General features: G+C 35.8%; 1 protein-coding gene across 18 annotated transcripts in view; it reads right to left on the reverse strand.

Annotated features, from left to right (window-relative positions):
- The window catches only part of RALYL (RALY RNA binding protein-like), a 774,288-nt gene that overhangs the window by 58,140 nt on the left and 701,727 nt on the right, over positions 1–14,421 (reverse strand). For all 18 annotated transcript variants that reach the window (XM_021090630.1, XM_021090635.1, XM_021090620.1 and 15 more), the window contains one exon: positions 1,407–1,520. In XM_021090630.1, coding sequence (XP_020946289.1) covers positions 1,407–1,520 — 114 coding nt within the window. The remainder of the gene's footprint in view (positions 1–1,406; positions 1,521–14,421) is intronic.

The raw sequence follows: 14,421 nt of genomic DNA on the forward strand, positions 1-14,421 counted from the left end.
TGGGCTACTTTACTCATTTCTCATAATGTGAGGAAGCCGTCACTGTCCTCATTTTATAAATGAGAAATTTGAGGCTAAATGATGTGTAAGGATTTGAACTCAAGTTTATTTTCCTTACCCATCTGTAACACCACCTCATCGCTGTGTTTTTTTGGTCTTGAGCCCTACCTGCCTCGTCACTGGAGGGTAAGCCCTAGTCCTCTCCCCAGTAATATAGTCAATCAACAGAGAGGTTCCTCTTTGTTGTAGCTCAGGGACCCTAGATCCCAACTCTTTTCATCAGTTAGTTGTTACCCAGGGAGCCTCACTTCAGGGAAATCCTGAGACTGGGCCCTGCATGGAACCTGAGATTGAGACTCTGCACAGGAAAGGGCATGGGTTTCACTTACAAGACTTGGGTTTGAGGCCTAGTTCTATCATGAACTAGTTATGTGGCTATGGAAAAATCAGTCTACCTCCTTGAACCTTCATTTTCTCATCGGCTGAATGAAGAGGCTGGATTTGATCAATGGTTTTCAAAACCTTATTGTTTATTTTTGAAAAAGTGAAGCCCTTTTAGCAAATGAAGTCTTATGTTGAATCCTTACATATAAAAAAAAAATTGGGTGGAGCTATACTGTTTGGAGCGGAGGCTGGGTTTGGAAGAGGCATGAATTCATCTGCCTCCTGGGTCTCCTGCCAGCTCGCATCTCATCTCCAAGGAGCCTCTGAGGCACCTAAGACCCTGTAGAAAACAATTCTCAAGTTATGCACTAGTTCATCTCCAAGTTTATGCCAATTCTCATATTCTAGCATTTTAAAACTATCTGTTGCCATGTAAAAGGGTATTATAATTTTATTAGCATGCAACTGGGGTCAAGACTGATAATTTAAAGGAGAGAAGATGTTAGGTTAAAGAACAGTCAAATGACCTGGCCTTGAGTGGCCAGGCATACTGCTGATACAGAGATCCCGACACTGGGTTCTGAAGTTTTGCAGAATTTCAGCAAGATAGGAGTGGAGCTTTATAATCATGTTTTTTGAAATCTGTTAACTTTTGCTGCAGTTAATTTAATGAAATATGAACATAGGTTTAGCCTGATAGTAATATCTGCTGATTTTATTTTCTTGATATTGAGATATAAACTTTTATTTATGATCCAACTGTTTCTTATTATTAGCATCAAAACACTCCCCCCCTCTTTTTAAGAATATGAATTTAAGGCAAATTGGCTCACTTTCTCTAAAAAGTAAAAAACCCAAGTTCCATAATTGCCGTTCTAAGCTTAAAGACTGTATTCATGAATCTGTATGGAACTCTGTTAAACTCAGCCAGTGTTGCCCTGGGCCTGTGCTGTCCTCATATTTGACAGTGTTTCAGTGGTTTAATTCTGACATGTCTATGGCCACAGATCTTTTTCACTTACCTGCCTCCGCCTTCTGCTGCTTCTCAATCTTCTCCAGGCGCCCTAGCAAGGAGTCAATTTTAGTTTTGATTTGGGTTAATTCTTTCTTGATTGTCTGTAACTCATCCGATTTCACTGGAAGGAGAAAAGAGAAAGAATTCAACATAATGTCAAGTGCACAATGACTCCCTTAGACCATGACTCACAGACAACTTATGTTTTCTCAAGACTCTGTCATATCATGTAGGATGCTTTTCAATCTTATTTGTTTCTTATTATTTCCAGTGATCCTGGAATATGGGATGACCTTGACAATTACAAACAATGATTCTCTGTGATGTGAGCATTTGATACTAAATCTTTGCACTGAAGGTTATGCAATGGGATAGGGAAACCTAGAAACATTTTATACAATAACTAAATGATACTGAATTCAGTTTTGGCAAATGACAGAATAAATCTGTACTGCAAAATGGATTCAGATTGAAGAATGATTAAATCATGACAGGTATGTTAATACTGTTTTGAGGACGATATTGTAATATATATCTTAGTAGTCAGTGATATTTTAATTCAGCTTCTTGCTGATTGATTGAAACCACGACATAACATTTATCCTCTAAAGAAATGTCTTAAATGCTAGAGAACTCTAGCTTACTGAACTCTTGCCAGTTCACCTACTCTTTATTAAGAATTGAGGCAAGGGTTATGCATGCCTATTCTTGAGCCCTGTGGCTAGAAGGAAAGGAAATTCACAGAAGTACCCATTGCTGTTTTTCACAGTAGTGGTTTCAATCAGGTTTTGGGTGTTTAGTACAGTTTCAAAGAAAAAAATGAGACATACACAAGATTGACTACTTTAAATTTTTCCAAGGAAAGATGTTAAAGACAACAATAAACATCTTACTGATAATAATACTTATAAAGAAAAGGCCTTAAAACAATGTCAGTTTCCTATTTTATGGATAATCCTTTCAATGAAAAATGTTTGCATTTATGAAAAATTGACTGAACTGTTCTTATTTTTTCATTTCTCTGAGAACTATTGAACACTTTTTCATGAACCCTCAATAATCAGAGATCAAAGATTTTTAAAGCCATGGGAGTTCCCATCATGGCTCAGTGGAGAGGAATCTGACTAGTATCCATGAAGATGCATATTTGGTCCTTGGCCTCTCTCAGTGGGTTAAGGATCCGGCATTGCAGTGAGCTGTGATGTAGGTCATAGACATGGCTCAGACTCTGCATTGCTGTGGCTGTGGTACAGGCTGGCAGCTACAGCTCCTACTCTATCCCTAGCCTGGGAACTTCCATAGGCTGTGGGTATGGTCCTAAAAAGAAGAAAAGATTTTTAAAGCTATAACTCTAGAAAAGCTATACCTGCCTATGAGCTTTCATTGGGTGACTTTGTGGGTATTGATGCCTCAGCAGAGAGCTATGGTTCAATATTTGGGGCAGAGATCTTGATTTCAATCTATTATTATTGTTATTATTATCATTATTATTATTTTTGGGCTGCACCTATGGCATATGGAATTTCCTAGGCCAGGTATCGAATCTGAGTTGCAGCTGCAACCTATGCCACAGCTTCAATAATGCAGGATCCTTAAGTCACTGTACCAGGCCAGGGATTGAACCCTGGTCTCAGCAGTGGCCTGAGTCACTTCAGAGACAATGCCAGATCCTTAAGCTACTGTGCCACAGTCTATTATTCTTCTCTGTCACTTTTCCTTTGATGTTTATAATGATCTTGGCTTGGCTATTCTTGAAGAAATTTGATTCTTTAGTGTTTAGGAATTTTTTCATCAGTGACAAAAACTAAATGCAATATATGTTTGCTTGAAATAGAGCTATTTGTCAACTAAGACTATGTTATAATGCGCATGATAATTTATGAATCAATATACATTAATTGCTCAAAGGAAGAACAGATTTTCTCTAATATAAATATGAGAAAACATTTTCTATTATAAAATCAGAAAGTTTTCATAACATGCAGATTTTTATTATGATACAAACTAGTTTGCAAAATAAAAATGGCAAGACCCTGTAGAGAGTCCCTATTATGAAGAACCAAACTGAAAGTAGAACAGTCTAAAATAGAGAATTGCTCCTCTGTCAATAATTTCTAAGACATCAAAGTGCCATTGTTGAATCACAGTTAAATTTGAAAAGCCTCATCTGTCACAATTGCAAATTGATCCTGCTTTGAAGAATGATTTTCATTTCCTTTGATGGAAGCATGTCATGTAGTTTTACTTAAATCTATCAAATTTAATAGAAGATATTTTACCTTAAAACATATTTCAATGCAAGAGAAATGGGATTGTGGCTGGAAACTAAAATAGAATATATTCTTTAATAAATGGAGTCACTTCTCAGTCCAGAAATGAGGTTTAAAATCATAAACAAATAAGTAACCTATTTTATAGATACTATATTATAAGCCAACTAGAAATCTGGGCTCATCAAGAAGGAACTTCTAAGTGTCCAGAGAGCCAAGGTTTCCTTTAAGTTGAGGCCCATGTCTAACCCTGTAGAAATGTTTTTAAGATTAAATGAACCTCTCTACAAAACAGAAACAGACACACAGAGAGAATAGACTTGTGGTTGCCAAGTGGGAAGAGGAGGGAGTGAGATGGACAGGAAGTTCGGGGTTGGTAGATGCAAACTATTATAATTAGAATAGATAAGCAATGAGGTTCTACAGTACAGCACAGGGAACTATATCCAATCTCTTGGGATAGAACACGACAGAAGACAGTATGAGAAAAAGAATGTATATATACATGATGGGGTCACTATGCTATAGCAGAAATTGACACAACACTGTAAATCAAGTGCTTTAATAAAAATAAGTTTAAAAAGATCAGAGCAAGATCATCATAAAATTTGAGGCTCAGTGTATTAAACACAGTAGGAAATTACAAAATTCCAGAGAATTTGTAGGAATGTACGTATAGACATGGGCACTGCATACCAATTTCAAACAGGCCAACAGATTTTATTGAAAGCTTTGTGTATGTGCTAGACACTACATTTGAGTTGATTCTCTAATGGGGAGACAGATAAGCAACTAGGAAGTGCAGAAAGAAAATGATCATGGAAATATGCCTTTTCTCCATCAGAAGCACTATGATGAAAGAATAAGAATGTAACCCATGCCTATGGCAATAACTCTTGCATTTTTCCCAATTCCTCCTCAATACACCAAATTGATAATCCTTATCTTTAAAGATACACTGCAGAAGATATAACATCTTTATATAGATAGTGCTCTATATAAAGTAGGAGTATTTCTTTTACTAAGAATAATAATGAATATTTTTGATCAACTTGCTGTTATGCATCTGTTCCTAATGTAGACAAGCTAGAGCCTTGGGAAAAATTAAATCTAATTACTGAAGATTATGAATTCTACAGTGTAAAAATTATTGAATTTTAGAATTTGAGGAAATTGCTTTATTTCCCAGTCAGCTCCAAATTACATTCTTTTGTCTTATCTTCTGCTTGTCTTTCTCATTATTTTAGTCTCTAAGCAGACACATCTTTTTAGCATCCCTTGAATGTGTCTTGTGTTTTCAGATGTCCATACTTTTGTTTCTCTTGATTTCATTGGCCTGTCCAATACTTTCATCTTCTCCATATGGTAAATGCCATTTAGTATTTAAATGTTCAGCTCAAATGTTGCCTGCACTGTAAAGTCATCTTCGACAATCTCTTCCTCCTCCCACCCCTACCTCTCTCAGACGATACTTTGAATTATCATTTCTTTAAATGTCTCTTTTCACGATAAGAGCAGGAATTCCTCTCATTTTTTAACTCAAGTGTCTGACATATTTGCTCAATATTCTCAAGCTCCTTTCCAGGAGCTGGGGATGGATTGGTTAACAAGAGATAAATTATAGAAGAGCAAAAAAAAAGTAGCAAAAATTATAGATAAAAATCAAACTTACTATCATAAAAATCTTTGGTTGTCCAGTTAAGTATAATAGTTTAATTTTGTATAGGCAACTATAGGACTTGAATTTAGCATTATTTTGAAAGATCAGCAAAATGATAAATGAAAAAAAAAAAAACTGACAATGTTCCTAGGATAGATCCTCTATCTTGTTTTTAGGCACTAGAGAAACTAGGATTCAGGTTATATCCTACTGATAATTTTAAATATTTTTCTAAAACTATCACTATAGTTTTTTAGTGAGAAAAAAAAAAAAGCCACATTAAACCATTTCAGACCTGCCCTTCTAAAGAGTTCATTGATTTGGTGATAAATGTTGTTACATTTTGATACAGTCAACAAAATGATATTTGTGCCTTTGGTTGTGACATAAGATATAATCCAAAAAGGAAATTAGGCACAAGGGATGGCACCATCTGCCTAGATAAAAAAATATGTGCATCTCTGATTTATGTATTGAAAAATATTTCAATTTATTTTAATCATCTGTGTGGTGAGTTTATTCAGGGACAAAAGAAGAATCTTTCGCTAACTCTCTGGATGAGTGTTTGGGGTTTATGTTTTGTTTTGTTTTGTTTAAAAAGTAAATCATGTGGCCACACCTGTGGCATATGGAAGTTCCCGGGTCAGGGATCAAACCAGAGCCACTGCAGAGACAATGCTGAGTAGTTAAGATGTGAGACAGAGGAAGTCCAATCAGTGTTTTGTTTTGTTTTGTTTTGTTTTGTTTTGTTTTTTTAGCAGAGGGTCACATTCCCCTTCAGGGACATTTTACAATGTCTGGAGACATTTTGATCACCACAACTTGGTTTCCCAGTGGGCTTCTGGTCTGCTAAATATCTTATAATGTAAACGTTAGTGCCTAACATCACACCAGGGAATTATCTATCAAGAAAGTACCAACACTTAGAAACTCTGAAGGCTATATAATAACATATCCTCCCTCACCAGCACTGTGCTTCCTCTGAACTAATAAGGAAAATCTTAAAATGTTTGTAATGATATGGACTTGAACAATAAGTCATATTAATTTATTATTCTTTAAATTTTTCCACTAGCCAATTGATAAATTATTTAAATATCAAAAGCTAAAAGAATAAACATAATGTGAATTGCTCTTAATTTATCAATCACTTTTCTATATACTGTTTCATCACTAAGAAACCTGAGCATCTGACAACTTACATTACATTCTCCAAAGGTTTTTTGTAATGTAGTAATCTCAACAGGTGGAGTTCAGGTTCAAACCTAGGTCTTCTGACCATAAACTCTGCACTCTTTATTTTGCCATGTGGCTTCAATCGTCGTAAAAATACTGTCAGTTTTAGTTCTTTCCTTCATTATGAATTAAGCAACCATATTTTTAATTCAGTCACATTCAGAAAAAACCATAGATTTTTAACTTAGTCACATTTAGAAAAAGAGGACGATCACTGGTTTCTATAATGTGGGCTTTTAAGAAATCCTTATTATTATCATTTAAATTTGTCTGTTTCTGTTTCTGTCCCTTTCCTCTTACTCATATATTTTAATCTAGTTTAATATGCAGAAGCTAATTTGCCAGCCTTGTAAATAGTTTTAAAAATTCAGACTTTAAAGGATTTTGAAGCAATTGGTATAATTCTCCATTTATATATGTAAGTGTAATTTGATACTTACCATTCTTATGGATGGAATTTCCTAGGAAAAGTAGTTATACATACAGTAGTTCACACATGAATACATACACGTGTAGGTATTCATAATACCTATGTCTATATGCACCTATAATAGTTATTTCTATATATTTTTAGAAGAAAATGAAATGGAGAATGAGTGTATTACTTCAATAACTATTCATTAATTACCTACTGTATGCATCCATGCATCTAACATTTCACTAGCAACTATACGCATGCCATCTTATTTAATCCTTTAGATAAACATACAAAGTATGTATTATTAAGCTTGTTCTAAGGATTAGAACAGTGAACATTAGAGAAGTTAAATAATATATTGAAGGTAGTCTAGCAAAGAGGCAAGAAAATCAAGTTTAGGGTGAGATGCCTGATTCTAAAGTTGTGGTCTATGCTTGTTTGTTTGATCACTTTTTTTTTTTGCCTCCTTTAGGTGGCAGATAATGCCCTTGCAGCACAAAAGGGTCCAAACTTGTTCCACAAGAATGACATTACCTGAGTTGTACCCTGAAAGACAGGTAAAATTATTAATAATGCTTATTTATATATGAGATAAATAATAGGTTGATAACACATTTCTTTTTTTTTTGTGGTCTTTTTGGGGCCACACATGCGGCATATGAAGGCTCCCTGGGTAGAGGTCCAATCGGAGCTGTAGCCGCTGGTCTACACCATAGCCACAGCCACAGCCATGTGGGATCTGAGCTGCATCTGCGACCTACACCACAGCTCATGACAATGCCGGATCCTTAACCGACTGAGCGAGGCCAGGGATTGAACCCGCATCCTCGAGGGTACTAGTCGGGTTTGTTAACCACTGAGCCACGATGGGAATTCCTGATAACACATTTCTTGAGATAAGGAAAGGGCTTTCAGATGGAGGTACACAAACAGAGTTTGGAAGCTTTTTTTTAAGGACTTTATTTTATTTTTTTTATTTATTTTTTTTAATTTTCCCACTGTACAGCAAGGGGGTCAGGTTATCCTTACATGTATACATTGCAATTACAGTTTTTTCCCCCACCGTTTCTTCTGCTGCAACATGATAAGTGGTCAATTAAGCTAGGAGAGAGTAGGGAGAAAATTAGGAATGGAAGCACCAGATCAGATGTACCTAGAGAACTACACTAAAGAGCTTGGATTCTTTCTTGTTAGATGGTAGTAATTTTGAATTTTGAATGAGGAACTGATGAGGCATTTGGTATAGAATACTCCCGCAGCTGGGCATGTAATTAATGAGACTGGGGAGAGCACAGAGTTAAGAAAGCCAGTTTTAAGAGACTAGAAGAATAGTCAGGATCTGCTTATTAGGACCAGATCTAGAAAAGAGCAGAAGCAGAAGCAGAAGTAAGAAATGTTAAAGTTTATTGATGCTTTTATTATCGGACCTAATGCTCACAAACTTTTATAATCCCAAAGTTTATAAAAGTAATGATTAGAACTCTTCTGGAACTGTTAGTGGAGCACAAAGTAAAACATGAGTTATATAGCAGAACTGAGAAAACCATCACAAATTCTCAAAAGCTATGCTGGTAGGTAAGGTTTTGTTGAAGATCTTATTTGCCTTATTTTCTGTCTATGTTTTAATATCTGGTTATATTAATAAGTGACATTAAAGCCTAGTGAAAAAGTCAAGCCCAAATGCTCACAAATGTATTTATGTATTATAAACACACAGTAATTGTTCTGGTTGGGCTGCTGTGTATCTAAATATTACGTTGTATTTTTCAGCAAGGATTTATTACTCTCTTTATACAAAGTGCTCATCAGTATCCACACAGTGAAGCCATGAGTGTCTGAGGAATTCAGTGTGTTTACCAGGATGAGATAAATGGACCTGAATTTCATCGTCCTCAATTAATTACTTAACCAAAAAATATCCAAGAAATTTGGAGGAAAAGAGCTGAAGGATATGCCGAGATCACCTCTGTGTGATGGGTTGAATTCTGTATCCTCCACAGATATTACAGATGAAAGTTATAGCCCCAGTCCCTTCCAGAATATGACTGCATTTAGATATAAGGTAGTTAAAGAGGTAATCAAATTAAAATGAAGTCACTAGACTAGTTTTCCCTAATCCAATATGACTAGCGTCCTTATACACACAGAAGGACGATGATGATGACGTGAAAACTCAGGGGGAAGATGGTCATCTACAAGCCAAGCAGAGGGAGCTGACACAGGCCCTTTCCACAAGGCCCTTGGAAGGAACCAACATAACCTACACCTTGACCTCTAACTTCTAGCTTCTATAACTGTGAGGAAATATGTTTCTGTTCTTTAAGCCATCTAGTTTGTGGTGCTTTGTTATGACAGCCCCAGCACATGAATACAACCACCATACAAATTTCTTAAACCATCACTCTAATCAGGCAGCACTTTTCTGAGAGTCTTTACCCCCAATCCTGCATGAAATTCACACCCTTCAATATTCTTCACAGTTTTTCACTGTCCTAATCTTTATCTTTTGCTTAATCCTAATATCCCCAGTTTCTTAACTTGTATCACTATTGATAAATCTTTGCTTCAGACAATAATACTGTTACCATTATTTCTATTAATATTATGGTTAATTATTACGATGTTCATAAGAGGAGATGTTGTTCTAAGAGCTTTACATGTGTTAACTCATTTACTCCTCACAAAAACTTTCCGGAGAAGGAAGTAAACTTATCATTCCAATTTTATAGATGAGGAAACTAAGGCACAGCAAACAAAGTATTCTGTCCCAACATAACAGATAATAAATGGCAGAGCCACTACTGGATTTATAGCAATTTAATATCCCATACTTTTAACTATTATTCTCTGCTGTACTATTTCTAGCACTACTAATAGTAATAGTAAACCTCACTGAACATTGACTATTTGACAAGACTTGCCTACGAATTTTTTTTTCTCTTTTTTTAGGGCTGCACCCAAGGCATATGGAGGTCCCTGGGCTAGGGGTCTAATCAGACCTGTAGCTGCAGGACTATGCCACAGCCACAGAAACATGGGATCCAAGCTGCATCTGTGACCTACACCACAGCTCATGGCAATGCTGGATCCCTAACCCACTGAGGGAGGCCAGGGATCGAACCCACATCCTCATGGTTCCTAATGGGGTTTGTTAACCACTGAGCCATGATAGGAACTCCAAGACTTGCCTAAGAATTTTATGTGCATAAGTAATTTAATTCCCATGACAAACTATTGGATATACAGTATATTATTTCCATTGAACAGATAGAAAACAGAGGCATACAGGGATTAAAGGATTTCCTCAAGGCCACAGTGTTAATATGTTGTAGAATACAAATTCCATCCCAGGCAAACTGACAGCAAAGCTGCTCTTCTCCAACCCAGGAAAGTAGCAGTCTTTCTTATTCTCTTTCCAAATCCCACTATCCTTCTAAACTCAATTCAATATCTTCCATTAAACCTTCTCTAATTCCTCTGGCCAATTGTAATTTCTTTCCTTAAAACCTAAAATCAGAATATATACTTTGGCCAAGATAATGGACTGAGTGGGGCATTTAATGATACTTTGATGGGTATTAATACTGTTTATTTTTTCTTTTTTGGCTGTCTTGTGGCATATGGAGTTCCAGGGCTAGGGATGAGATCCAAGCTGCAGTTGCGACATATGCAGCAGCCACGGTAACCCCAGATCCTTAAACCCTATGGTGGGCCAGGGAGCCAACCTGTGTCCCAGCGCTCCAGAGATGCTGCTGATCCCACTGCACCATGATGGGAACTCCTTAATATTGTTCCTTTGATTGATGCTTCATCTATATATTAAAATCACTGCAGGGGGGAGGGGACCAATACAACAGCACTTCTTTGGTGTTGAGGATAAGTTCCCAACAACCACTTCATAAATTTAACTGAACTGCTTTTAATTGCCCGTTAAGTGCTTCAGGGATTTTATATTCCTCTATCACTTACCCTGTCACTGAAAGTGCATTGACAGGGCCCCAAAAGCATTAAAACTCACTAGGATTTCTCTTATTAGAAATTTAAATTGGGATTTAAATTAATTATTTAAAGAAATTGATTTAATTTTTTTTTTCAGAAAAGCACTGATTTTTACACTGGAAACTCAGCTAAAGCTCATAGGTATTCATGTGTTCCCTTTCTGTAAAGTGTTTATTAGCAACATCACATCTTTAGCTCATATTTCCATGACATGAGACAGGGAAGTTGATTATAGTTTTAGTTGAAGTTGATTTGAAAAAGGGATCGAAATACCTCGTCATAATCTCATTTTTAAAAAGAGGAATCCATTTTAAATATTTGTCAGTATTCAACTTTTGCAAATTATAGTGTTAATATATTTTTTTCTTTATATGGTTTTTCTCCTCAGTGGAATTTAGTACTATTAAAAATTCTGTAGTAAGAAATGACAAATTGTCCAAGCTATAACATTAATTTCTTCCTCTGAACTTGCCAAGTCATTACAGTAAATATTCATTTGCTTAAGCCAATATTAACACAGTATATTGCACATTTCACTCAAATTTTTCATGTGTGATTTGAATTTAAAAATTATTGTTATTCCCACAATCAGGCTAATTATAAAAGTACTATCAAATAATGAAAATTTATATATAATCATAGATATTTATATGTACATGCATGTGTATAAATGTGCATGTATATGTGATGTAATCTACTAATACGCTTTTATAGAGAACATGCATTTGTGATTCTAGTTATGCTTGCTAATGAATTATATATAAATGTTATTTAGCCTTCTATTTCACTAAAGCAACATCTATCCACAGTTAATTTTTGTGAATAAAGGCCTTTATAGAACTATATGAAACATACATATAATTGATCAGTCTATTATCTTTTGATACTAGTAGCTTAATTTAAATTAACACAATTTGAAAATTAACACATCCATAATAAATTTCAAATACTTATTTTACTAGATGGTCCCTATAAAAAGAGTAGTTTGGATTATGTTGCCAAGTAGCTGACTTTGTTGATTTGCTTTCCTGTAAACTTCAATTCATTGTTGATGTTTTTCCAATGTAAGACAAAGTCATTAGATTTTTTAGTACTTGGGGATTCCTGAGGGTTAGAAACACTATATGTTTGGCTATATTTGGGTGACTCAATCCCGAAAACATGATACTAAATTAAATTTGAAACAATGCTCAACATCACTGATTATTTATTAGAGAAATGCAAATCAAAACTACCATGAGATACCACATCACACCAGTCAGATGGCCATCATCAATAAGTCCACAAATAACAAATGCTGGGGGGTATGTGGAGAAAAGGGAACCCTTCTGCACTGGGAATTTAAGCTGGTACAACCACTATGGAGAACAGTATGGAGTACCTTAGAAAATTATACATAGAACTACCATATAATCCAGCAATCCCATTCTTGGGCATATATCTGGACGAAAAGACACATGCACCCACATGTTCACTGCAGCACTGTTCACAATAGCCAAGACATGGAATCAACACAAATGTCCACTGATAGATGGACTAGATCAGGAAGATGTGGTATATATACACAATGGAATACTACTCAGCCATAAAAAAGAACAAAATAATGCCATTTGCAGCAACATGGATGGAACTAGAGACTTTCATACTGAGTGAAGTTAAGTCAGACAGAGAAAGACAAATACCATATGATATCATTTATATCTGGAATCTAACATATGGCACAAAGGAACCCTTCCACAGAAGAGAAAATCATGGACTTGGAGAATAGACTTGTGGTTGCCAAGGGGGAAGGGGAGGGAGTGGGAGAGAGTGGGAGCTTGGGGTAAATAGATGCAGAATGTTGCCTTTGGGATGGATTAGCAATGGGATCCTGCTGTGTAGCACTGGGAACTCTGTCTAGTCACTTATGATGGAACACGTAATGTGAGAAAAAAGAATGTATACATGTATGTGTAACTGGGTCACCATGCTGACCAGTAGAAAAAAATATATATATAAAGAAATAAAAAATGATATATTTACAGAATTAAAAAAAAATAAAAGAAAATAATCCATGGCTGACATGGAAACTGAAAGAGCATCCACATATGCCTAAGACCCCATGTCCCCTGAAAGATGGTAGAGGCATGGGCTTGGAGTGTTTGTGCACAGAAGCAAGGAAGAACACTAAGTACAAGGTGTTTGGAAAATGGCTTGCTTGTCTCTACTGGAAGGCAGGAAAGAATGTTACTGTTCCCTAGTGGGTTGGAGGGAGGGGAGAGGGATCCAGTAAATTATTTTAGAGTGATGAGAGGGACCATACCTAGTACCTTAAAATATATAAAATTCTTGCAGAGTCTGAGTATTCCATGATACCAGAGGCATTCCCTGTGGGGAGAGGCACTGTTGGGCAGACATCTATCTCAGTTTATACTTGAGAACAAAGAAACCTTCTCACATGTCAAAAAAGAGGCCCAATGTAGCTACTAGTCAATTTGATGAGAAATCATATTAGCTGTTAATCCCTCACTTCCTGGGAGATAAAAATAGCTTGAGGTACACAGATGTTGAAAAGTTCTACAAGAAAGGTTTTTAGCAAAGGAGCTTTTTGTAAGAGAGAGATGAGGCAAATGACTAGAGCAGGTGGGTACTGAGAATGCAATACCAAAGACAGAAAATGTTATTAAAAATGCTATGGCTTTAACCCCTCAACAGAATAAATTTCACACAAGAATTTCTAGAACTAAAATCTTGATTTCTGAATAAAAAGGTGTTGGTTGTAAAGCTGCTAAAGTAAATTAATATTTTAGGAGAGCAAAAGTTGAAAGAAACTATCTTATAGTACAGAGCAAAAATAGAAAAAAAAGCCAATGGTAAAAGACAGAGAACAGAGGTGGAAGTCAAAATAGGTAAATATGTATCAAAAGGGAAAAAAATTGAGACATGGAGAAATCTTTCATTGGTTACATGTAAGAAGGACTAGTTTGTTTGTAGAATAATAAATAGAACAAGCAATCCTAAAGTTTATATGGAACTACAAATTGGCATTGAATAGCTAAAGCAATTTTAAGAATGAAGAACTAAGCTAAAGGTGCCATGCTCCCTAATTTCAAACTGTATTCCAAAGCTATAACAATCAAAGCAGGATAGTATTGGCATGAAAAGAGATATGTAGCTTGACAAACAGAATAGAGAGCCAAGAAATAAACCCATGCATATATGGTCAATTAATTTAAAAAAAAGCAAAGAATGTGCAATGGGTAAAGTTCAGTTCTCTAAAAAATGGTGTTGGGAAAACTGGACAGCCCCATGCAAAAGAATAAAACTGGACCATTGACTTACACCATGCAAAAATCAACTCAAAATGGGTTAAAGACTTGAATGTAAGACTTAAAACCATAAAACTCTTAGAAGAAAATGTAGGCCGTAACCTTCTTGCCATAGGTCTTGGTAACATTTT

The sequence above is a fragment of the Sus scrofa genome, chromosome 4 (assembly GCF_000003025.6).
Source record: "Sus scrofa isolate TJ Tabasco breed Duroc chromosome 4, Sscrofa11.1, whole genome shotgun sequence".
Taxonomy (NCBI): domain Eukaryota; kingdom Metazoa; phylum Chordata; class Mammalia; order Artiodactyla; family Suidae; genus Sus; species Sus scrofa.